This window comes from Trichechus manatus, unplaced genomic scaffold (genome assembly GCF_000243295.1).
Source record: "Trichechus manatus latirostris isolate Lorelei unplaced genomic scaffold, TriManLat1.0 scaffold00099, whole genome shotgun sequence".
Lineage (NCBI taxonomy): Eukaryota > Metazoa > Chordata > Mammalia > Sirenia > Trichechidae > Trichechus > Trichechus manatus.
In genome coordinates this window covers 636,554-662,433 of record NW_004444035.1, presented here as the reverse complement: position 1 = coordinate 662,433, position 25,880 = coordinate 636,554, and the positions used below count along the sequence as shown (strand labels likewise).

The 25,880-nt window shown below is 41.1% G+C and overlaps 2 protein-coding genes across 6 annotated transcripts; one reads left to right on the top strand and one right to left on the bottom strand.

Annotated features, from left to right (window-relative positions):
- Window positions 1-52: 52 nt before the first annotated feature.
- On the top strand, window positions 53-24,385 carry UFSP2 (UFM1 specific peptidase 2). 5 transcript variants are annotated; one of them, XR_002825049.1, is made up of 13 exons: window positions 846-1,408; window positions 3,995-4,126; window positions 7,220-7,298; window positions 9,380-9,563; window positions 9,645-9,711; window positions 11,428-11,585; window positions 11,966-12,158; window positions 13,759-13,905; window positions 15,857-16,021; window positions 16,239-16,363; window positions 17,970-18,042; window positions 20,475-20,521; window positions 22,829-22,904. XR_002825049.1 is itself a non-coding variant. In XM_023737213.1 (13 exons), the coding sequence occupies exons 3-13, from the start codon at window positions 7,235-7,237 to the stop codon at window positions 22,913-22,915; spliced, it is 1,314 nt and encodes a 437-aa protein (XP_023592981.1). In that variant the 5' UTR covers window positions 846-1,408; window positions 3,995-4,126; window positions 7,220-7,234; the 3' UTR covers window positions 22,916-24,385. The 5 variants fall into 5 exon arrangements, 4 of the variants coding, with proteins under 4 accessions (XP_004382823.1, XP_023592981.1, XP_023592980.1 ...); XM_023737213.1 differs by having other exon boundaries at window positions 17,966-18,042; window positions 22,829-24,385; XM_023737212.1 differs by having other exon boundaries at window positions 17,966-18,042; window positions 20,397-20,521; window positions 22,829-24,385.
- A 13-nt stretch (window positions 24,386-24,398) lies between these two features.
- ANKRD37 (ankyrin repeat domain 37) lies at window positions 24,399-25,756 on the bottom strand. Its single transcript, XM_023737245.1, has 3 exons — window positions 25,702-25,756; window positions 25,364-25,516; window positions 24,399-24,533 (listed from the first exon to the last, which is right to left on the bottom strand). The coding sequence occupies exons 1-3, from the start codon at window positions 25,726-25,728 to the stop codon at window positions 24,399-24,401; spliced, it is 315 nt and encodes a 104-aa protein (XP_023593013.1). The 5' UTR covers window positions 25,729-25,756.
- Window positions 25,757-25,880: the final 124 nt, after the last annotated feature.

Below are 25,880 nucleotides of genomic sequence, written 5' to 3'. Positions count from 1 at the left end.
GACGCGACGGCTGGGCATGTCGGGAGTTGTAGGCGGCCCTCTCGGCCCCGCCCCCGGCCCCGCCCCCGGGCCGCGAAGACGCTCTTTCCGGCCGCTGTCGGCTGACGTGGTGAGTACCTTAGCTGGTCGCGGACCCTCGTCCTTCCCCTCCAGCGTCGGCGGCCGCGTCAAGTCAGCTCCGCAGCCCCTGACAGGAGCTTGCCCTGCCGGGGCCCGTAGGTGGCTGCTGCGCGTTCCGTGGTTAAGGCGTCCGTGTCCTGCCGGAGCGGCCTCGGGCGCGCGGCGGAACCCAGAGTTGGACCCGGATCATCGGAGCCCGGAGCTGGGGGACGTCGCCTGACAGCCCCCGCCCCGCGCCTCGGCTGCCTTTGGACCCGCGCCCCCGACCCCGCCGCCGCGTGAATGCATGTTGAGAACGAGGGGTTATTTGGTGTTTTTTAAGGTTTTGGAGGAGTAGACCTGGGAAAGATATGAAGAACTTTCTTCAACTATTCGATTCGTCTGCTTTCTGTAATATCACACTTTCCTGGTTTCCCTCCTGTCTGATGCTCAGCCACGTCTTCCAACCGCGTCGTAGATATTAGTATTCTTCAGTGTACTTTATTTACACCTCATGCTTTCTTCTGAATTTATGTCCCCGTCTCAGATCTTCCTTCTGAGCTCCAGATCCATGTATTTACTAGTGTACCTCCCCTTGGTTAGTTCATAAACAAAAACCAAACCCGTTGCCGTCGAGTCAATTCCGACTCATAGCGACCCTACAGGACAAAGTAGAACTGCCCCATAAGGTTTCCAAGGAGCGGCTGGTAGATTGGAACTGCCGACCATTGGTTAGTAGCCAAGCTGTTAACCACTGCGCCACCAGGGCTCCTGGTATTTCCAAATCAGCAAATACAAAACTGGCTCATTTTCACATCCCCGCATCCCGCCCTGTTGTACATGCCAGTAACCTAGCATCATCCTTGACACCTCCCTCTCCTCAGCTCCCCAACACACGGTCAGTAAGCAAGTCCTATGGATTCTACTTCCAAACGTCTGCTTATTGTCACTATCTCCGCTCTTGCCGTCTTCATCCGCGCCACCATCAAATAGAACCAGCTTCAGTAACGGGTAGTCTCTTATATGTCTCCCAGAGCTGGCTTCAATCTGTGCGCCTAGTTAGAATAGGCTCTTCGCCTCCATCCTCATCTATCTTTTTGCATTGTTAATACTCACCCTTTAGGTGTCAGCTTGAATATTATTTCTTCAGAGACGATCTCAATTCAGAAGTCTTGGGAGATACACCAATTACAAGAACGTGGTTTTAATGAAGTGAAGCAAAAGTCATTATCAAGCATGTGCTAGTGCTTTCACATATGATCTCTTACAACAACCACCCTGTGAAGTTCTAATTTTGCCAGTTCTAAAGGTGAGAAAACACTCAAAACAGTTGAGTGATCAGCTAAATTGTGCCAATTCGTACAGTAAATGGCAAAGCTGAATTTAGCTTGTGCCTGTCTTTGTAACTACTGTTGTCACATCTTTCCCCGGCAGAGTGCTCAGTTGCTAAGCAAAAGGTCAGCGGTTTAAACCTACCACCTGCTCCGCGGGAGAAATATGTGGCGGTCTCCTTCCGTAAAGATTACAGCCTTGGAAACCTTAAGGGGGATTTCTGCTCTGTCCTATAGTGTCGCTATGAGTTGGAATCGACTTGACAGCAGTGGGTTTTTGGTATATGTATATATATGTCTTTTTGTTGTTGTTGTTGTTTTTTGGTATGTTGAACAACAGTATGGTAAATGAACAGTCTTGTAGCTAAATTTGTCCTGAACTTACTTGACTATTTCCTTATAATAAATTCCTAGAAATAGAATTGAAACATAGGATATGGGCTTTCAACAGCTTACAATTTAACTGTCACCCTAAAAAAATGTGGCAAGGGATTTATAAAATTGGGAAAACAATAATGGTACCTTCCTCAGTTAATCTTTGTTCAGTCATTTAGCATAGTGCCTTTTACATTGTAAGAGCTCAGTAAATGTTAGTCTTTATTCATTTATTTCAAAATAGGGCTCTTACTGTATAGTGTGGTTCTTCAGCCTGTTGGCAACATAGACTCCTATATTAGTTTCCCAAAGTGGGTGGATTTAAACAATGGAACTTTATTGTCCCAACACTTCTTGAGGCTAGAAGTCCAAATTCAGGGCGTTGGCAGGGCCACGCTCTCTCTGTCCTCTCTAGAGGGAGAGCCTTCCCTGTCTCTTCCAGTTTCTGATAGCCCTAGGCATTTCTTGGCTTCCATCTTCACATGGCCTTCTACCCCGTATGTGTCTCTCTGTATCTGTTCTCCAGTTATGAAGGCTGCAGTCAGATTGGATTAGTACCCACCCTACTCTGGTGTTACCTCAGTTAACTGATAATATCTTCAAAGACCCTTATTTAAAAGTCAGGTCATGTTCACAGGTACCACGGGTTAGGGCTTCAACATAACTTTCATGTCCTTCCCACATGCAACATACATTCACCCCATCTTGCATCCCTAAAAGTCTTAACCCATTCCAGCATGAACTCTTAAGTCCCAGATCTCATCTTCTAAATTATCTAGATAGATATGGGGAAGATGGTATGGTCTATCCTGGGGCAGAATTCTTGCCAGCTATGGACCTGTGAAACCTAGAATACAAGTTATCTACTTCCAAAATACAATAGTGCTACAGGCATAGCATAGATATTCTCAGTCCAAAAGGGAGAAATTGGAGGGAAAGAAGGGATCACGGGTCCAAAGCAAGTATAAAACCTAGCAGGGAAAATTCCATTAGATTTCAAGGCTTGAAAATAATCCCTGTCCTTTGGGCTCGCCTGGGTGGTGTCCCTACCCTCTCAACCCTGGGCTGATGGAGGTCCAAGTCTCCTGGCCCACAGGGGCTGTGGCCCCAGTGCCTCTTCCTTGGGTGGCAGCTCCACCCCTTGTCCTCACCAAGGAGCTCTACCCACTGGACCCAAGCTGCCAGCCCTGCCAGCCTCTGAAAAGCTCTTGAGATTATCCTTTCCTTTTCTTGAAGGACAGCAGGTGTTTGCAGCCGAGCAGCTCCATCAGCCCATTTCCTGCCTGTGGAATCCCAGTAGTCCGACAGTCAACTTCATTTCATCCCATCTCTGTCCCCTTAGTCTAGCCCGGCAGCATTTCTGCTGAGATGGCTGATTCGATCCCTAAGTCATATGCCTAATACCTTTAGCAAACGGTTGTCCAGCCATACCCTAGGTGTCCTCTCTAGAGTATGCTTTCTCAATTTTTACAATATGGATAGGCTAAGAATTTTCCAAATCTTCAAGTTCTGGTTCCTTTTTGCCTAGTTCATTTATCTCTTTCCTCTCACATCTTACTATAAGCAGCAAGGAGTAACCAGGCTGCACCTTGCACATTCTGCCTAGAAATATCCTCAGCTAAATATTCAAGTTCATCACTTACAAATTCTACTTTCCACAAAATATTCTAACATGTCAGCTAATTTTTTTGCCACCTTATAATAAGGATTGCCTTCCACCATTGTCTAGTAACGTGTTCAACATTTCCCTTTAAGGCCTTACCAGAAGCACCTTTAATGTCCACATTTCTGGCAATATTCTGTTCCTGACAATAGAAGTTTTCTCTCTAGCTCCCCTCACTTCTGAGCCCTCACCAGAATCACCTTTAATGTCTGTAATTCTACCAACCATAATCGACCAACTGAAGGCAGTCTAGGCTTTTACTATCAGGTACCTCAAAAGTCTTCCACCCTGTACCCATTACCCAATCCAAAGCCACTTCCACAGTCTCAGGTGTTTGGTACAGCAGCACTCTACTCCTGGTGCCCAACTCTGTGTTGGTTTCCTAAGGCTGGCATAACAAAATACCACAAAATGGGTGACTTTAAATAATAAAAATGTATTGTCTCATAATTCTGGAGGCTAGGAGTCCATGACATGAGAGTGCCATGCTTTCTGTCCGTACTAGATCCTTCCATGTCTCTTCCAGCTGGTGGTACCCCAGGTGTTTCTTGGCATTCCTTGACATGTAGGTTCCTCTTCACGTGGCCACCTTCGCTGTGCTGCTGTGTCTGTTCTCCTAAGAACACACCCGGATGGGAATAGGACCCGCTGTACTCTGGTATGACCTCATGTTAACTGATGACATCGTAGAATAAGGTCATGTTCACAGATACCAGGGATTAAGGGTTACATCTTTTGGGGGGACACAGTTCAATCCATAACAACCCTTTTGAGGGTCTGATGAAATCTTTTTTAATTAAAATATTGTGTTTTTGGTGAAAGTTTACAGAGCAAATTAGGTTCCTGTTTAACAATTTCTACACAATTTGTTCAGTGACATTGGTTACATTTTTCAGTTTGTCAACTTTCATTATTTCCGATCTAGTTGTTCCGTTTCCAGTAATGTAGTTTCCCTGCTTCCTTGCCTTCTCATCTTTGCTTTTGAGGAAATGTTGACCATTTGGTCTCAGATGGAAGATTTTTTAAAGGACCACAGTACTCACGGCGGATATTGTTTATTTTATGACCCAGTCTGTCATTTAGCTAAAAGATCTGATGAAATCTTTAAAACCTCTTCCCAGAAAAAGTTTACACACACACACGCAAACAATGTTACATGTCATCTGTCGTATGTCACTGATGACGTGAAACTCACCATGTGGACCCAGCTTAAGAACTACTGGTAAATACCATTTTGCAAGTGCTTTCTTCCCTTTTAAGTTGCAAGCATTTTGCTGTGCCATTACCATATTTTTACACAAATAATGCACACCTTCTACATAGGAGGTGCACATTATTTGCGTAAACTATAGTAAATATTCTTTTGAAACATGATTTTTCATGGCTGTATCATATAATTATTCAACCAATCTGTTGCTGACATTTAGGTTAGCATCCATATACTGAATCTTCGTGTGTTTCGCAGACTTCCTTAGACTAAATTTCTAAATGCAGAATTACTAGGCCAAAGCATGTGAATATAAGGCTTTGATTCTTATTGTCACATTTCCCTATGAAAAGTTCTAGTAGTTTATACCCCACCTTCAGTGGTGTAGTAGTTTCCTTTCATTGTCTTAAACACTTTGTTGTTAGGTGCCATCAAGTCGGTTCCGACTCATAGCGACCCTATGTACAACAGAACGAAACACTCTCCAGTCCTGCACCATCCTCACAATCGTTGCTATGTTTGAGCCCATTGTTGCAGCCACTGTGTCAAACCGTCTCATTGAGGGGCTGACCCCCTACTTTACCAAGCATGATGTCCTTCTCCAGGGACTGATCCCTCCTGATAACATGTCCGAAGTATGTGAGACAGAGTCTCGCCACCCTTGCTTCTAAGGAGCATTCTGGCTATACTTCTTCCAAGACAGATTTGTTCACTCTTTTGGCAGTCCATGGTATATTCAGTATTCTTTGCCAACACCATAATCCAAAGGCATCAATTCTTCAGTCTTCCTTATTCATTGTCCAGCTTTCACATGTATATTAGGCAATTGAAAACACCATGGCTTGGGTCAAGTGCACCTTAGTCTTCAAGGCTACGTCTTTGCTTTTTAACACTTTAAAGAGGTCTCTTACAGCAGATTTCTCTAATGCAGTGCATCGTTTGGTTTCCTGACTGCTGCTTCCATGGGTGTTGATTGTGGGTCCAAGTAAAATGAAGTCCTTGGCAACTTCAATCTTTTCTCCATTTATCATGGTGTTGCTTATTGGTATTGAATACTAGGTGTTATCCTATTAGATCCGGTGCTATTTTTGTATTAAATTAGTTTTTTACCATTGATGTTTTCCTGTCATTGTTAAACCCATTGTTAAGACTATAGTATAGAAATTATTGGCTTAAAGCAGTGGTTCTGTGCTTTTTCACATTAGAATCAATGGAGTGTGGGGACTTTTAAAATATCCTTGCCTAAGGAAAGGTCATGGAAGCCCCATAGACACATCCAAACTCCCTGAGGGACTGAATTGCTGGGCGGAGGGCTCTGGGGACCATGGTCTCGGGGAACATCTAGCTCAATTGGCATGACACAGCTTTTAAAGACAATGCTCTACATTCTACCTTGGTGAGTAGTGTCTGGGGTCTTAAAAGCTTGTGAGTGGCCATCTAAGATACTCCACTGGTCTCATCCCTTCGGGAGCAAGGGAGAATGAAGAGAACAGGATACAAGGAAAAGATGAGTCCAAAGGACTAATTGTCCACAGCTACCGAGGCCTCCACCGGACTGAGTCCAGTACAGCTAGATGGTGCCCGGCTACCACCAGTGACTGCTCTGACCAGGATCACAGCAGAGGGTTCTGGACAGAGCTGGAGAACGATGTAGAGCATAATTCTAACTCACAAAAAAAGGACCAGATTTACTGGCCTAAAGGAGACTGGAGAAACCTCAAGAGTATGGCCCCCAGACACCCTTTTACCTCAGTGGTGAAGCTACCTCTGAGGTTCACTGTTCAGCCTGGGAGTGGATAGCCCCGTAAAACCAAATGAGACTAACGAGGTACAGGAGTCCAGTGACAAGGGCCAGAAGGCAGAAGGGGACAAGGAAGCTGGTGATAGGGAACCCAAGGTTGAGTAAGGATATTGTTGAGGTGTTGTGAGATTGTTAACCATTGTCATGGGGCAAGATTTGTAGTAACTGTTAAATGAGAAACTATTTTGTTCTGTAAGCCTTCATCTTAAGTGAGAATAACAGCACAATTGGAAGCACGTAGTCAATGTCACTGAACTGTGCATGTAGAAATTTTTGAAACGGTGTATCTTTGGCTATGTGTATTTTCACCAAAAAAAAAAGGTTGAGAAGTTAGAGGGTTAATATGTTGTGGGGTTGTTAACCAATGTCATAAAACAACGTGTACTACTGTTTCATGAGAAACTATTTGCTCTGTAAGCCTTCACCTGAAGTACAATAAAATATAAAAAAAAGAAAAATATCCTCGCCTAGCCCACCCAGACCAATTGTTGGGTGTGCAGCTCAGGTATCAGTGTTTTAAGCTCCTCTAGTGATTTCAATATGGAATGAAGGTTGAGAACCCCTAATTTAGAATTTAGAGGTTTTTCATTCTGTTTTTTCCATAAAATAAGAAATTAATTTATAAAATTATTTGAAAAGTCAAGCTTAATTAATGCTGTTAACATAAACTTAATTAGGTTTTCATTTCTGTGAGGGTGAGTTTTCTTTGTTTTACAGTGGAATTTTGGTTTTATTTGTCCTAGGTGAATTCAGAGACTATGGGTATACTGTTCAGAATAAGAGGAGGCCTTGATCTAGCTTTTCAGCTAGCTACTCCTGATGGTAAGTCTGCTAAAAAACTCTCTTTTTTGATTAGAAATTGATAATGAAATATACCGAGATTATCTCCACTTTGCAAATGAAACTAAGAGAGAGATTGAATAAACTGTCTAAGATCATATAGCTAGTAAGTGGTATAAGTGGAATTTTAACTTAGAAACTGTGTCCAGCAGCACCACTAGCCCATAGGTTACCTCTTTGCAAATTAGAAAAATTCTGCCTTCCTTAAAAAACCTTTTACAGCCCTCTCCCAGAAACTGTCACAGTAAATATAAATATTCATAATGAGCACAATGTAAATGATGCACCCAGACTTGTACATTGACTTTCACATGTACATGACAACCATGAGTCTTCAGAGCCCACTGTCTTAACTATTATGTTACGTTACAACGAGTGGAGCCCTGGTGGCACAGTGGTTACAGCACTTGGGGGCTAACCGAAAGGTTGGCTGTTTGAACCCACCAGCCGCACCATGGAAGAAAGACGTGGTAGTCTGCTTCTGTAAAGATTTACAGCCTTGGGAACCCTATGAGGGCAGTGGCAATGGCAATGGATTTTGGGTTTTTTGGTATTACAATGATTACCATAACTTCAGAGCCCTGGTGGCACAGTGGTTAAGAGCTTGGCTGCTAACCAAAAGGTCAGCAGTTAGAATCCACCAGGCACTCCTTGGAAACCCTGTGGGGCAGTTCTACTTTGTCCTGTAGGGTCACTATGAGTCGGAATCGACTCGATGAGAATGGGTTAATCCAAGGTGTCATGTTTGTCTTTTGTGATGCAACTGAAAATTATTAAATTCTGCTTTCTGAAATGTGTCAAGATGTTTTAAAATCTGATTTGTTACAAGTAATCTTTCTCTGCCATAATCCCACAGCCCCAAGGGATTTATCTATTAAGATATCAAGGTGATAGTTAAATGTTTTAACTATAGGATTAAATAGGTTTTTAATATTTAAGATTATAAGGCTAGGGAAAGTATTTAAATACTATCTTATTCTTCTCTGAATATATTTTGTGATATAATTTTTATTTTGGAATGATGAAAATGTTTTGCATATTCAAAAAATTCTATTCAATTAAAAAGAGAGCCCTGAAAATGAAACCAAACTAAAGCAGATTCGTTTATCAGGTTGATGGCACAGCCCCACAGAGAAAAAAAAAACACTGTGACCTTAGAATACAGAATTTTGATTGTACAGTTTAGTTAGATATATTCCTAGGAGAAAAAGAACTACAGAGAAATTTAAATTTCGGTAGTTTTATTGCTAGAAGTTAACAGGTATTTTGAAAGTAATCGGAGTCCTCATAGAATACCAGTGGCCATGTAAAATGGTGTACCTGCTTTGAAAAAGTTTGGTAGTCCCTCAAAGAGTTAAACAGTTACCATAGAAATTCTACTCTTAGGTATATACCCAAGAAAATTGAAAACATATGTCCACTCAAAAACTTGTACACAAATGTTTATGGCAGCATTACTCACTATAGTCAAAAAGGGAAACAACCCAAATGTGCATCAACTGATAAATGGATACGCAGAATGTGTTACAGCCATACAGTGGAATATTATTCAGCCATAAAAAGGAATGATGTATTCATGCCGCAACACGAATGAACCTTGAATACATGAGTGAAAGAAGCCAGACACAAAAGGTCACATATTGTCTGATTTCGTTTGTATGAAATGTCCAGAATAGGCAGATCCAGAGAGACAGAAAGGAGATCAGTGGTTGCCAGTGGCTGGAGGAGTAGGGTTAGAAAGTGGTTGCTAATGGGTATGAGGTTTCTTTCGAGGATGACGAAAATGTTCTGGAACTAGATAGTGGTGATGGTTGTGCAACTTTGTGAATATACTGAAAACCACTGAACTGTACCCTTTAAAAGTATGAGTTTTATGGTCTGTGAATTACATTTCAGTTTTTTAAAAGATAAAAAGGCAAAAAATTTGGTAAGTATTCAATCTGGGGAATGGATATTTAGAAGTCATTGTCACTATTTTCTACTCTGTGTATGCTTAAAAAGCTTTCATGTTGAAGAGTTCAAAGTTTTTCTCATCAATTTCTATTTATGTTCTTTTAATTTAGAAATTTTTGTGAAGAAAGCACTAAAACATGTGTTGAGGGACCTGTCAGCCAAGCTGTCTTCAAACGCACTTGTGTTCAGAATCTGCCGTAGTTCGGTGTATGTATGGCCTAACAGTGACATGAACACCATTCCTGGAGAACTGACTGACAGTTCTGCTTGTAAGAACATAATGCGCTTTATTCAGTGAGTATGTTTAAAGATTGTTGGAAATGTTTTCAAAACATCATTTCACAGTCTAAACCTTTTTGTATATTAAAAATTTAGATTTGAACAGGAAGAAGATACACAACGAAAATTCATGAGAAAGAAAGAAAAAAAGTTACCAGACATGGTAAGCCGATGGCCTATGTCTCTATTGATAAAAATTTTAAATCCCTGAATTTGGAGCTGAGTGACTTCTTAGAGATTATTTAAACTAACCCTCTGGTTTTTACTGATCAGAAAACTGAGGTCCAGAAAGATTAAATGACTTGCCAAAGGTTATATCTTTGTTTTATATATTTAAAGTTTTGTTTATATATATATATAATGTATCTTGAAAATTTTGGAAGCTTTCTTGGCTCCCACAAAAATAAAACTTTTTTCTTTTTGACAATTTACTTAGTGAATTTTATTTAGAAATAAATAGAAATAAAAAGAAATCATTCTGAAATATAACAAAGTAACGCATTGTGTTGTGTAAGATAATAGTGACTGTGTCTTCACACTATTCTTGGTTCTGCTGATTTTTGAACCGGTATTACTGAGTACCTGCCATGTGCCAAGAACTTGGCTAGATGCTGGAGATACAAAATAGACATACTTCCTCAAGGCAGGAAGTTGTATGAGGTTAATACGACTATATGGTTTTGTCCAGGCTGGTGGAGAGAATGGGTGGAGATGAGGTTGGAGAGGTGGGCAGAGGTCATTTCATGAAAGGCCTAAGCTAACCAATAGCTCTAAGAATAAAGGGAGTAGATATAAGAGATGTCAAGGGAATGCACCAGTCAGATATGGGATGACAGTTTCTTGCTTGAGCAGAGAGAGAAGGTTGGGGAGATGTGAGATCACCTTGGGACATGTTACATTTGAGACACCAGTAAGATGTCCAGATGAGTTTTAAATTTGCAAGTGTGGAATATATGGAAACATTCTGGGCTAATGATGATTGGAAAATTATAGTAGTTGAAGTCTGACATTTTTGGAAGATAGGCCAGTTATTTTGTAGAATGTCTCTCAATTTGGGTTTATGTTCCCTCATGATTAGATTCAAGTCAGGCGTTTTTGGCAGGAATACCACAGAAGTGGTGTTGTCTCCTTCTCCGCACAACATACTAAGAGGCAAATGCTGTCCGTTTGTTCTTCTGTTGGCGAAGTTAACTTTAATCACATAGTTAAGGTGCTATCCACAGGTTTTCTTTACACTAAAGGTACCATTTTTTCCCTTATAATTAGTGAGTGTCTTGTGGGAACATACTTTGAGACTATGTATATATCTTATTCCTCATCAAGTTCTTACCCACTAGTTTTAGCATCCATTGATAATTTTTGCTGGATTCCAGTACAGCTACTCCTCACTTATCAGCTATCTCAGTATCCAACATTTCGTTTATGACAATAGTAGAAAATCTACCATGCGACTATTTTGCGCATTAACGACGTACGTCTGGCAGTAACAAATGCCGCGGTGTGAGGCGAGAGTACCGCTGGCTGTGAGGGTTAAGGTGATGTGTCAGCTTGGCTGGGCCAGGATTCTCAGTGGTTTGGCAGTTATGTAACGTGTAATCTGGCAGTTATGTAATGATGTAGTCATCTCCATTTTGTAATCTGATGTGGTCATCCTCCATTTTCACATAACACCGATTTCTGCATAACAACTTGGTCTTTGGAACCTAGCCATGTCAAAAGATTATTTTGAAGCAGAGAGAATTTTTAAAATAAGATTTGTGCTTTTAAACAATTTACTATAGTACAGATTTTATATTGCCCTTAAAAGTTCCTTTACATCTACCCTTTATATTTAATGTACAGTGTACTACAAGATGACTATTACTGTTTATCTCTACAGCATCAGATAGTAAATATAGATCTTATGCTGGAAATGTCAACCCCTCTGAGCGCTGTAACCCCCATCATTGAGAGAGAAAGCGGAGAACATCACTACGTTAATATGACTTTACCAGTTGATACAGTTTTAGCTGTTGCTCCGGAAGAACCATGGGGAAAGTAAGTATTTTGTAATATTATTGCCACATTTAAATGAGGACCCTTCCCCAAAATAATCACAGACTATTTTTAAATATCACAGAGACATCTGAGGCTGTTGCTGTTGTAGTTTTTACTATGATTATCTTCTTGTTAATTATTACACTGAAAACCATCGAGTAAGTAAGTGTTCATTTGCAGGAAGTAGGGTAGCATGCTAAAACCTATAAGGTTTTCCCTTTATTCACAGAGAGTAAATAAATGCATAACTCAGACTTCCTTTAACAAACTGGTCCAATCACGTTGTTTTTTTCCTATACTAGGGATGTCTTAGCTGGACACTTTCATTGATCACAGCCACTGTAACTCCTGTTAATGTGCTTGTGTTCTTCCCCTCACAGAGTTCGTAAACTTCTAGTGGATGCAGTCCATAGTCAACTAACTAATATGGAAAAATGCATTTTGAAATATATGAAAGGAACCTCTATTGTGGTACCTGAACCACTGCACTTTCTATTACCAGGGGAAAAAAGTCTCGTAACAATTTCATATCCATCAGGAATTCCAGATGGTCAGCTGCAGGCCTACAGAAAGGTAAAACCAGTTCATTTATTGAAAAATGGATAAAAAGGACAGTGACCATTGTTCATTTTCTATTTAATTACACATTTCTAATAAATCGAGGTTATTTTAAGGTAAAAAGTATGGAAGCAGACTATCAGTTTTACATATTAGATTATTTCTTCTCATGGGATTTTTTTATGTATCATTAATTTTAAAAATATTATGCTAAACCCACGTTACATTTTAATTCTACATACGCAATGTAGTTCATGTGTTCTTTGAAATTCTATATTTTCCTTAAGAAACATGTAAATGAGAATCTCCTGATACATATAAATGAGAAGATGCTTACATGGCTAGAGCAACTGATGAGTGTTAACACACAGCTGCTCCTTGGAAACCCTGTGGGGCAGTTCTGCTTTGCCCTATGGGGTCTCTATGAGTCAGAAGCAACTCAACGGCAACAGATTTTTTTTTTCCTCCCTTCTTTTACTTCCCCACTTGTAAAAGAGACAAGATTACAGTTAGGGAAGGAAGATTAGAATTTATAGTAATTCTGATTAAATTTCTGGGTTTTATTAGAGGAATTTTAGAGAAAGTATGGTCAGCATTGAAAGAAAATGACTAGTTTGGGGATATATCTTTTTGATATGTGGCCTTGCCTGGCACCCATCAAATTATACAATGGGGCATCTTTCTAATTTCTCTCCCTAAGAAGAGGTATAATACTGTATTTTTACACAAATAATGTGCATCTTCTACATTTGTTTGCCAGGCACTTCCTCCCACTATGAAGTATTTTCGTAAGCCCTGCTATGCCAATTTTTTTTACATGTTGCTGTAAAAAAAATAAGCATAGCGCATTTACAGAACTACCTCACGGGGGGAAGACCTGATAGCAAACAAATGTAGAAGGTATGCATTATTTGCGTAAAAATATGGTATTCTAATCCTCTGTGCCTCTTTGTAAGTGCTACATGAGTTGATCTGCAGAGGCAATAGCGACATGAGTTGATGAAGCTATTCAAACCACTAGAGTACATAGGAGATATAACAAAGAAACTGCCAGACTTTAAAGTAACATGTTTTTATACAGTTGGGAAAATACCACATTTTAAACATGTATGTGTATTTTTATTTTCATGCCATAGTGGCTGGTTTTCTACCAGTAACTTCTACTTTGTAATTTAATCACTATCCCTTAGATTTGTAAAGCAATCTAAAAATGATTTTTCAAAGTACTTTGATATAATTATATCATTGTTACTTATAATTTACTCATCTGCAAGGCTGTTTCAAAATCAGTCTTTCATCTGGATGTGGTTTGACAGACTCTTAGAATAAATAACTTTAAATTATCCCAGTTGTCTCTAACAAATTATTTCCATTTTTCTGTGTTCCCTTCTAGTTTCTATTCATGTACATAGATAAGCAAAAATAAATCTTGTTTGGTTTTAATCTCACCCTCTTTGACCTTAGTGAATTAAATCACAAATGTGTTGAAAACTGTTATAACCAATATATAGTTAATTTTCTGTGTTTCATATTTTCTCTGAGTTTATTTATTGGCTAGGAATCTAATACATTAACTTGTTTCTCTTCTTTCCTATTGATTCTGATTTCATTTTAGGAGTTACACGAGCTCTTCAATCTGCCTCATGACAGACCTTATTTCAAAAGGTCTAATGCTTATCACTTTCCAGATGAACCACACAGAGATGGTTACATTAGAAATCCACATACTTTTCTTAATCCACCCAACATAGAGTCTGGTATGGTGAGTTTAACGAATGACTAATGGGAATCAGCTGTTCATTAATGCCATTAATTGTTTTTTATTGGTACTCAGTGGAAGTTTTCAGGATTAATTCATAATGTATGTAATTCCTAAAATGTAAGAGTGGATCAGTGGAGGGTGAGGGCAAGGTTATTTTGAGGATACATGTAGGCTGGTAGGAAAGAAAGTATCCCATAGGCATAGATGAGGAACATCTATGAACATCTAGGAGCGCTGGTGGAGCCAGGCCTCATGAAAGCCAACGCAGCCCTTGGTCTGGCAGCTGTCTCTCTCTCCCTCAGGGGCAGCTTGGACTCCGGGGTGGCATTTCTGCTTTTTTCTATATATAAATGTTTTTGGTCCTCATTGGCCTGTTCCTTCCCCTTACTCTCTCTGGCTTTTCTCAGTCTCGTGCCTTCTGTTTCCTCATTCTTTCAGCTTCTGTATAACTTTTTCCTACCCTTCCCCATACCTTTTCATTGTATGCATCATTTCAACATCACTTCCTATTCCTTCTGCCTGGCGTACTCTGCACCTCATTCAGATTCCCGAGAGAGACAATGTGACCGGCCATCTTATCGTGACATCCCTTGGTCGTGGCCGAATCACTCTAATCCCTGCCCCCGCAGTCGCAATGACTGCCCTCACTGTGTCACATCTGCCTCTACCTCTCTTATCAGGATACATGGGATTGCATTTAGGGCCTTCCTTGGTAGTCCAAGGTAATCTCCCGATTTGAAAATCATCAACTTCATCACATCTGCAAATAGGGTACCACTGACAGCTTGCAAGATTTAAGACACAGATATCTTCTGGGGCCATTTTCAGCCTACCAGAATGGTCTCGTTGTAAATTTTCTGTCTGTGCTTGAAAAGAACATATATTCTCTAATTGTTGGGTAAAGGTTCTGTATTTGTCCGTGACTCTTCTTACCTAATTAAGAAAAATAATGGTAATACCACTTTGTAAAAAAAAAAAAAAAAAAAAAAAGACGCTTTCTTAACATATTACAATTAAGAATTTACATGATATTGGCCTTTTTCAAGGTCATTAAGTGACATACCTGGGCTGTAATTAACGGCAGGTTTACAGAATCACAGGAGCATTCTTCACATACCCCACTGTATGTTGTCGTTAGCCCCCGACTCGTGGTGGCCCCATGCACAGCGCAGTGAGATACTGCCGGCTCTGCACCCTCCCTATCACGGGTTGCGAATCAGACTGTTTGCATTGGCTGATTCGTGGAAGTAGATCACCAGGCCTTGTCCTGTTGTATAGACCCTGAATTTATTTGTTTGCTCATTCCTTTATTCCCTTCTTCATTCATTCATCCATCATTCAGCGAACACTTATGCAGTATCACCTGTGTGCTGGGCCCTGTTGCAGAAGCTTAGGCCCAGAAATGAGTAAGACACAGTGCATGCCCTCTTGGAGCTCATGTACTGTTGTTGGTAGGCAGCTTTTTTAAAAATAACAAGTAACGTGTCAAATAGTGATAAGGGCTTTGAAAAATGATAAATAAAGCAGGACAGAGAGTGATGGCCAGGGCAGCAGTGGGTGGGGAGTGGGTACCCATGCCATTTTCAGACTGGAACGTCAGGGAAGGCCTCTAACATCTGACCAGAGACCTGAGGGAAATAAAGGTGGAAGCCGTAACATCATGTGGAAAAAGGGTGTTCCAGGCAGAGAGAGCAGATGCCCCTGGCATGTTTGAACCTAAAGCAGAGTGAGCAACAGGGAAGATCCGTAGGAGATGAAGTCAGGAGAGGCAGCCAGGAGACAGGTCTTGCCAGGTGAGGGCTCTGGACCTTTAATAAAGAGCCAAGAAGGTACAAGGTTAAACCATGGTTCTGTGAAGTCACTGCACTGAGAACAGGAAGCATGGCTCAGGCATGTACAGAGTATTTTCATCTGTCTTGATATTTTACTACATTTCTTCTTTTATATATAGACTTACATGGTCCAGGGCATATACAGTTATCATCACTATATGCAGGATCGGATAGATGACAACGGCTGGGGCTGCGCTTACCGATCTCTGCAGACGATCTGCTCTTGGTTCAGACATCAGGGATACACTGAGAGATCCATCCCAACACACAGGGAAATTCAGCAGGTACAGAACACTCCATTTTACGTTATAATCAAGTGTACCTTTCATTAGCCCTTAATTAGCCCTTAATACAGCATTCATTATTATTAACTCATGGTGCAGACTTATTTGTTTGGAAGGAAAAAAGTATTCTTACACTGATAATCAGGGAAATGCCCTAAGTGTAATTTTTAAGAGCTGTGTTGTGTATGGACTTTTTTATGTTTTTAAATACGTAAAGGCTCTGGTTGATGCCCGTGACAAACCAGCGACGTTTGTTGGATCGCGGCAATGGATCGGATCTATTGAGGTGCAGCTGGTACTGAACCAGCTGATTGGTGTAACTTCAAAAATACTGTTTGTCAGGTAAGGACACTTTAAGAATTAGGTAAAGCATTGCAAAGTGAAGTTTGTAATTTTTATTTAAATAATAGAGAAATTATGTTTTTCCTTCATTTGTGTTACCTCTTTCCCTCCTCGTTGCTTTATAATCTCATTTTTTGTAACCCTGAATTCTTTTGGTTATTTTTTAGAAGATTTTTTTAGTTTAGGAATAAACTTTGTGATATATATACTTGTATCATCTAGGCTTAATTTTAGCTAGGAGAAGGAAAATTTGGAACATATTAACTTTGAGTGGAATTATAGAAAGTCAGGTTTTTTTTTATGCTCAAGTCATTAAAAAAGTCTTGAAAGCAGAAAAATCAAATGTTGATCTGTGACTGATGTTTCTGTTTAGCTCTTGCTCCTTTTATTCCTAAGACATTAATAAATCACTAACGTGTGCTAAAAATGTATTTATTTTTTCTAATATACTTTAATCTTAATTCTAATATTAAAATATTAGAAAATAGAAATTAAATATATTGTTTTTCTATAACTAGCTTACTCATTTATGTTGTTTAGAATATATTTTCTATTATGACAACCTTAATAACTTCAGTAATATTATTCTATTGTACAAGTACATCAATACTTCTGATTTTACAGCCAGACTTTGAACTAGCTGTGGAACTCAGTGCTAACAAATAAATGATAGATTAAGTAGTGAAGCATAAGCCAATTAAAAACTGAAAGTTTTGGCACATTAAAACATTATACATTCCTTATTAAGCAAGAGTCCCCTATTAACACCATCTGGCACTTGCCTTCCAAAAAATATCTCCCTTCATCTGTCTATCTTCCTTTCCCTTCTCAAGAGTTACAACTGTATTAAACCAGTTGCCAAGGAGTGATTCTGACTCATGGCGACCCCATGTGTGTCAGAATAGAACTGTGCTCCGTAAAGTTTTCAATGGCTGATTTTTTCGAAAGGAGATTGCCAGGCCTTTCTTCCGAGGTGCCTATGGATGGACTCAAACCTCCAACCTTTCATTTAGCAGCAGAGTGTGTTAATTATGTGCACCACTCAGGGTCTCCTGAAATTGTATAGGACATTGAAATACTCCCTAAAAACAATGTGCTGCACTTGATAACATTTTGCAGTTTTCATATTAGCTTCACAGACATTATCTCTTTTAGTCCTGAAATCTCCTCTGTCATGTAGACAGGGCAGGTATTATTGGTCCCAATTTAAAGATGAGAAAATTCAGACTCAGAAGTCTGACAGCAGGGAGACAAGAACCCAGGACTTAAAACTCATTCTTCAGATAATTAAATAGACCCACAAAAGTCCCTGGGCACCAGCCTGACTAGCTTCAATCTCACGTTAAAAATCCAGGACCCTCTTTCTGTAGTACCAGAAGCAGAAAATCATGTCTTTAGAAATATTTAGAAAGGTTATGTTGCTTTCAATTGCTAAGTCAGTTCCCTGTCGCTTATTATTAAGTTTATATTGTTCTTTTTTTTCAATAACCAAAAAAGAAAGCAAAAAGTTGAAGAAAAATAGAAAAAAAACCCATTGTCCTGCAAGCTTATTATTTGACCTTGGTATTGAAAGTAACTCATCTAATACAGAACTGTTTCTAGCCAGGGTTCTGAAATGGCTTCCAAAGGACGGGAACTGGCTAATCATTTCCAGAGTGAAGGAACTCCAATCATGATCGGTAAGGTGTCTTGGACATGGTGGCTCTTCTGGTAGAGTGGAAAATGTAAAGCTTATTATTAGTATAAATATTTAATCTCACATAAAATCAGTCTTTTTTTAACATTTTAAAATTAATTTTTACACCATATGTATCTCTGGACATTAAAAAAAAAAATTCCAAGGTGGCAGGAAGGTACAAAAAAAGATTATGATAACCAGAAGAAGGCTAAGACGAGAAATGGTAACTGTGTTCAGACTTCTGAGGAGCTGAGAGCACTATGGAAAAGAGATGTCCACTCGACCGGGCATCCTAAGTCATGGCTCTGTCACTGACTTGGCGAGCTGTGTAACTTTGTGCAAACTGCTAACCTCTCTGGGCTTTACTTGTAAAATAGGACTGGATTAGCTGATTTAAAGATGCATGATTCTGTGAAGACAAGACTTACCTGTGAGGTCAGAACGCACGCTAAGACAAGTTTGTACGAAACTGTTGTTGTTGTTAGGTACCGTCAAGTCAGTTCAACTCCCAGCAACCCTACTCACAACAGAACAAAACACTGCCTGGTCCTGCACAACCCTCACAATGCTTCTTATGCTAGAGCCCATCACTGCAGCCACTGTGTCAGTCCATCTCACTGAGGGTCTTCCTCTTTTTCGCTGACCCTCTACTTTACCAAGCATGATGTCCTTCTCCAGGGACTGGTCCCTCCAAATAACATGTCCAAAGTATATGTGTGAGATGAAGTCTTGCCATCCTTGCTTCTAAGGAGCATTCTGGCTGTACTTCTTCCAAGACAGATTTATTTGTTCATCTGGCAGTCCGTGATATATTCAATATTCTTTGCCACCACCATAATCCAAAGGCATTGATTCTTTTTTGGTCTTCCTTATTCATTGTCCAGCTGTTGCATGCATATGAGGCGACTGAAAACACCATGGCTTGGGTCAGGCGCACCCGAGTCCTTAAAGTGACATCTTTGCTTTATAACACATTAAAGAAGTCTTTTGCAGCAGATTTGCCCAATGCAATGTGTCATTTGATTTCTTGACTGCTGCCTCCATGGGCATTGATTGTGGATCCAAGTAAAATGAAATCCTTTACAACTTCGATCTCTTCTCCATCTATCATGATGTTGCTTATTGGTCCAGCTGTGATAATTTTTGCTGGAAGTGCTCACTCATCTATGCCAAGAAATCTGGAAGACAGCTACCTGGCCAACTGACTGGAAGAGATCCATATTTGTACCCACTCCAAAGAAAGGTGATCCAACAGAATGAAGAAGTTATCAAACAATATTGTTAATGTCACACACAAGTAAAATTTTGCTGAAGATAGTCAAAAGTGGCTGTAGCAGTACATCAACGGGGAACTGCTAGATATTCAAGCCGGGTTCAGAAGAGGACGTTGAATGAGGGATATCATTACTGATGTCAAATGGATCTTGGCTGAAATCAGAGAATACCAGAAAGATATTTACCTGTGTTTTATTGACTATGCAAAGGCATTCAACTGTGTGGATCGTAACAAATTATGGATAACATTGGGAAGAATGGGAATTCCAGAACACTTAATTGTGCTCATGAGGAACCTCTACTTAGACCAGGAGGCACTCATTCAAATAGAACAAGGGGATACTGCGTGGTTTAAAGTCAGGAAAGGTGTGCATCAGGGTTGTATCCTTTCACCATACTTACTCAATCTGTATGCTGAACAAATAATCTGAGAAGCTGGACTATATGAAGAAGAACGGGGCATCAGGATTGGAGGAAGACTCATTAACAGCCTGCGTTATGCAGATGACACAACCTTGCTTGCTGGAAGTGAAGAGGACTTGAAGCACTGATGTAGATCAAAGACCACAGCCTTCAGTATGGATTACACCTCAACATAAAGAAAACAAAAATTCTCACAACTGAACCAATAAGCAACATGAGAAACGGAGAAAAGACTGAAGTTGTAAGAAATGGAGGTGGGCATATTTCAGCAGGAACGTACTGAGCAGAAGGGCTGAATCACTGGTGGTACTCAGAACAGAAGCAGCAGAACCATGTGCTGAGAGGCGAACAGCAGTGACTGCTGCTCTGCTGGGTGGAGGCTGGATCTCCGTGGCCCTTTCTAAATCCACTTTATGAATTCCATAAATATGGCGGCAGAATACAAAGCATTTATGACGACAGATGCATCTTTTCTGTGTTAAAGACGTCATTGTATCTTATCGAAACATCATCTGTGGTCTTTACAGTGTGGGCTGGTCAGCGTCAGTGCTGCTGTAGGTCATTTGAAAGGAAAAATCATCAGTCTTTAAATTTAATTTGAATAGGACGTGGAGATTAGTTTATGACTTCTTATATGTGATATTTCGTCTTGTACAGGGGGAGGCGTTTTGGCCCACACAATATTAGGAGTTGCATGGAATGAGATTACAGGGCAGATAAAATTTCTGATTCTAGATCCACATTATACGGGCGCTGAAGACCTGCAAGTGATTTTGGAAAAGGTAAGTATCCGTTCATTCATTCAACCTTTCTTATAGTACCTAGTATGTGCCAGACACTGTCCTGAACACTGGACACACCGTAAAAGGTCTTTAAGTGGCTCTCAGTCTAGTGGAGGGGGACAGAGCAGAGTCCAAAAACGGTTCCCAAGGAAAAGATGTCACCTCAGGTGGACCTACGAGAGGGCTGCTCCAGGAGAGGACCGCGTGCAGAGGCGTGAATGGCAAGCATGGCGTGTTCTGGGAACTTCAGGTGATTCACCGTGATTAGAGCACGTGAGGAGGTGTGGCTAGAGGGACAGACAGCCACAAGAAAGGTAGTCACTGTGGGCCAGGCAGGGAAGCAGAGGCATTCAGAATTTATCTTGAAGGCATCGGGAAGCCTTCACTACTTAATAAGAGAGTGATACAGATAATGGAGTTCCTTAGGGATTTTGCACTAGATGTAATTATCTAGATGATGGAGTTTTCTGAAGCAATTCGAGAGAGTCAAGCATTGTCCCTAATCACTTCCTCAGAGATCTGCACTCTCCTTTCCCAGTTATACCTGTAGCACCCTGGAAATGCAAAAAACCCCTTGTTCTGTTAGCACGTACAGAAGTCATGAACCAAGGCCTGGCCGTCAACACAAGAACTACTGACTGTAACATGACTGCAGGCATTTAGGGGGCCATAAAGAGGGTTCTGCCCTGCCTGACCTCTCTTCACGCACTTGTGGAACTCTCCTGAAGCTCCAGGCCAGTCACCTCAAGGGAAGGAAGCCTGGCTCCCCATCTACTCCTGCTGTTCCAGGACAGGCACCCTCCTACCCGCTTCTTTTTAGAAATGTGGGATCTGGTTACCTGAAGAAGGCCTACGTGTGGAAGGATCAAAATAAAATTAAAACAGCCGTAGTATAGCCTTTTTATATTTATTTGTTAAGAGATTTAGGACATTGCATTTATTAGAAAGTTTTGCTGAAAAAATATTACATAATAAATAGAAAGTTATTTATGTACAGAAACAGGTCAAAAAGACAGTAACCCAAACTCCATGGTGGTTACATGGGGGGGAGAAGGAGGAGTAGGTTTGGTGGAGATCTTTTTTTTTACTTTCATCTTGTTTAAATTTTTACAGTATGTCTTACTTTTAAAATCAGAGAAGGAAACATGAACAAATAAAAAGAGCATCTCTACTCAGCCCCCCGCCCCAAAGGAGGAGAGCTACCCATCTCGTTAGGTGGTTTCTTCGACAGAATGTGTGACTCTAGGTCGTTGCTGGGGCACGCAGCAGCTCTCCTTAGGTCAGGGTGAGGGACACAACCACCGCGCGGGTCAGGGTGAGGGACGCGACCACCACGCGGGTCAGGGTAAGGGACGCGACCACCGCGCGGGTTAGGGTAAGGGACGTGACCACCGCGCGGGTTAGGGTAAGGGACGCGACCACCGCGCGGGTCAGGGTAAGGGACGTGACCATCACGCGGGTCAGGGCAAGGGACGGGTCAGGGCAAGGGACGTGACCACCGCGCGGGTCAGGGCAAGGGACACGACCACCGCGCATCACTCACTAAGCGGTATTTGATGAGTCCTCAGCTGCCCTCATAAGTATTTTTCAAATAAGCATTTCATTTGAGCATGATATACTCAATACACACCAGACTTCAGCTGGATTTTTTTTTTTCCATTTACTTTTATTTTTTTATTGTGGTAGATACATATGTAACAAAATCAGCTGGATCTTTAAGTAAGAAAATAAACCAGTGATCCTAGAAGAAATTTGATAAATTTACATATTCATAATGGGATTTTGTTTGAAAGTAATTTCCTCTGCTAGGGGAAAAGGATCAATAGTGACTGGAAGAATGGAAAGTAGAACTGGCTGTAACCTGAGGACATGGAAGGGCATAGAACGCTGTTTCTCACGGCCGTGGTCCATCAGGTCTAAGATGCCACTGAGTGGTCCCTACAACGTTCTTTACGGACTACGGAGGAGGAGGCTGCCAACTAAACCATGACATGCCATCACTGCCAGAGGGGGAAAACTGTACATGTTAGAATACAGTGTGGTAGTCTGGAGTAACAGTTATTATAAGGAAGTTTTTCTTTTTTTATGATTTCTATAACTAAATATTATAGAATTAAAAGTTTAAAAAACCTTTCTTAAATGGACCCACTTAGTTATTTTTCTATGCTTAGCTGGAATGCAAGTATTTGAATTTTCTAATCATTGAGTTTTATCCCATGAGTCTGCCGACAGAACCTCATGTTACTGTTTGGATCATGTAGTCCTGTAACTTTATAAAGGTTTTCTTTTCCCTTCTCCCAATTCTAGGGCTGGTGTGGCTGGAAGGGCCCAGACTTCTGGAACAAGGACGCTTACTATAATTTATGTCTCCCTCAACGACCACAGATCATTTAAAATACCTTGGACTCAAAGACTATAGTAAGGTTATACTGTACATTTGTTAATAAAGAACAAGTTTAATTTCAGATTCTATTCTGGGTGTAACTGATGGTTTAAACTATGATTTTTCTTCCAAGGTTATAAATACTTAACAAAGAAAAGAATATTCTTTAGACATTTCTTTAATAACTTCAGAGACAAAGCATGTACAACCAGAATATAGGCATGTAAATACATGTATCCTTAAAAGTTACCTTCGCTTGGAAGGTTTTCCTCCTCCTTAGGGGCTCAGACACATGCTGTGAGCCAAAAGCCACCGCTTGTAGCTGAGCAGCCGATGCCCATGAAGTGAAGGCCTTCTTCACATCTCTTCCCAACCAACATGACAGCTGTTTTTAGAAAACATGTTACACATTGTTGCTGTTGGCTGCCCTCGGTTCTGACCCTTGGTGACCCCATGTGTGCAGAGTAGAAGCGCTTCATAGGTTTTCCAGGCCGTGACCTTTCAGAAGCAGATACCAAGCCTGTCTTCCAAGGCACCTCTAGGTGAGTTTAAACCACCAAACTTTCTGTTAGAAGTCCAGCACTTACCCACGTGCACCACAAAGGGACTGTATTAAACATTAAAAACTTTTTAAAAAGCTTTTCTCTCCAACCTTCTACCATAAAGGACAACTTTTGGTCTCTAGAATCTAGTTGTAGTAACTATAACCAGTATCAAAATATTTTAATGAGAATGAAAATATACAGTAGAAGGAAGAGTGCTAATATTTAAACGAAAATTAAACTGTATGCTAACATACAAGAGATCCTTGAGAAAGGAAGAAAGCAGCAGTATAAATTACTAACGCGTCCTTTTCCCATTTGTATTTTCTCTATTCCCAAAATGTCATTTCTGCCTGAGCACAGGAACACAGTGACCCTGACCGGGCGGTGCACTTGGTCTTAGAGGCGCCATACATTTAATTGTTGTAAGAATCCTGGCACATTCCAGAAATCCACATGACCACGCCAGGTCTTCAGCTGTTTGCCCATTCTTATTACATAAACTAAAATTAAGACAAATTGAATCAAAGTAAAACTGATAATTGATTAGTGTTTTTTGTATCTTCCCAACAAAGGAGTTTTGAGCTCATACAAACATCAGTTGTGGAATTAAAGAGGTAAAGGAAGCACAGAGAAATTTCACTTTGCACTTCTGTATCCTCGGTGGTGAGCAGAGTCCAGGACAGAATGGGCTTTCCATTTTTTAATTAATGCAGTAGTATTCAGTGTCCAGTACAGTGAATAAGTACCCAAAGGCAGTCAGTGAGAAGTTCTATAGAATAAATTTTCCTAAACCAAAAACTGAAGTGGAATACTGCCATAACAGATGAATGGAATTACACTAAGTATTACAAGAGACCCTTATCGGCCTAAGTTAACTTTTCCATGACGTTCCATCAACTAGGTAAGCACCATTTTTAAAAGCATGTGTAGTTAAACCTCAGGAGTCCGATTAGTCTAAACAAGAAGACAAAAGGTGAAGCCACCAGTTTTCCACTTGCTCAATCTGGGCATCACTGGCCACAAGCAGGCACTTCAGGCTCCCAGCTTTGGCTGCCTTGTGTAGTGGAGCTTCTCCACGAATATCCTTAAGGATAAGAGAACACATTGGAGAGTCTCTTCTCTCCCCAAAACACCTTCTCGCAGGAGGTTAGTGGGTGAAGTCTGATAGTGGCTACTTGAGGAAGCCAGTTAGAAATGCACTGAATCAGACTGAATTTTTTTTAAATCAAACTTTTTCTATTTTTGATAAAGTTCCCTTAGTGTGCTATTTAAGATAGAGTTTTAATTAATAAAACCATTGTGTGGCCACATCTACACATATTAAAATTTAAGAATAAAGCTCTACAGAAGTGAAAAAAACATTTACAATTTAAAATTCACCAGGCTTTATTCTTCAATGGAAGACGCAGACCACCACAATGACTGTAGGCGGGCACAAATGTTTCAACCGCTACACTGGAACTTAATCTGGTAATGCAGGAACGACTCGAAATACTCTCTAGACCTATGCTGTCCAACATGGTAGCTAGCAACCACACATGCCTTCCGAGCACCTGAACCGTGGCTAGTCTGAATGGGGATTATAAATGTAAAATACATGCCAGATTGTGAAAATTTAGTGTGCAAAGAAGATGTAAAATATCTTTAATATTTTTTATACTGGTTACATGTTGAAATGATATTTTGGATAAATTGGGTTAAATCAAAATTAATTTCATGTTCACCTTCATTAATGTGGGCACTAGAACAATTTAAATTACAAACCTGTCTCGTGTTATATTTCTGCGGTCAGCGCTGCAGCAGGCACGTTTCTAACGACCGAAATTGCTGACTATTCCGGCGTCTAAGAAATGTTTGTGTGGATTTAGGGGGGCGGGGGGGCTTGCACACAGAAACAATCAGTTGCCTAGTTACCTGGGGGTTGAGGTCAGCGCCTGTTTGCAGCTGCCAGAGAAGCAAGCAAGCAAGGCCGCCACCAGAGGCCAAGTGGACAGGCGACCGCTGGCAGGGGTCCGAGGGTGCGTTCGCCGAGGTCCCCGTCTCCAGCAGGTGCTGCAGAGTCCCCACCTGCGGGAACAGACAGGTGCAACGCCCCTCTCGCCTCTGTCCAGTATCGCACGCTCTGGGTTGACAATCTCCCCCCGCTTCAAAAGCCTCCCACCTCCGGCGAGCGGTCAGTCCACTGCCTCCCTCGCTCCCGAGAAGACGGACATCTGGACGCGAAGCCCGCAGCACAGCGCGGCCAGTCTCACCTCCAGGTTGCAATCGAGCAGCAGCATTTCCCGCCCACGGCGGAGGCAGAGCCCGCGGTGAGAGTCTCGGCACTCGCTGCAGCCTGGCAGGTAAGTGCACAGGCCTGCCCGGGAGAACTGAGCACCGAGGGGCCGGCGGGCCACCCGTCCCTCCGCGTCCGGCCCGGCCGCGCCCGGCC

Coding starts and splice junctions, on each gene's coding strand:
- UFSP2 (XM_004382766.2), top strand. CDS start 7,235: ATGGGTATACTGTTCAGAATAAGAGGAGGCCTTGATCTAGCTTTTCAG. Junction 11,586..11,965: donor CCGGAAGAACCATGGGGAAA/GTAAGTATTTTG, acceptor TTCCCCTCACAG/AGTTCGTAAACTTCTAGTGG. Junction 16,364..17,965: donor TCAAAAATACTGTTTGTCAG/GTAAGGACACTT, acceptor AACTGTTTCTAG/CCAGGGTTCTGAAATGGCTT.
- ANKRD37 (XM_023737245.1), bottom strand. CDS start 25,728: ATGCTGCTGCTCGATTGCAACCTGGAG. Junction 25,517..25,701: donor TGCTCGATTGCAACCTGGAG/GTGAGACTGGCC, acceptor CTGTTCCCGCAG/GTGGGGACTCTGCAGCACCT. Junction 24,534..25,363: donor GCGCTGACCTCAACCCCCAG/GTAACTAGGCAA, acceptor CTTATCCTTAAG/GATATTCGTGGAGAAGCTCC.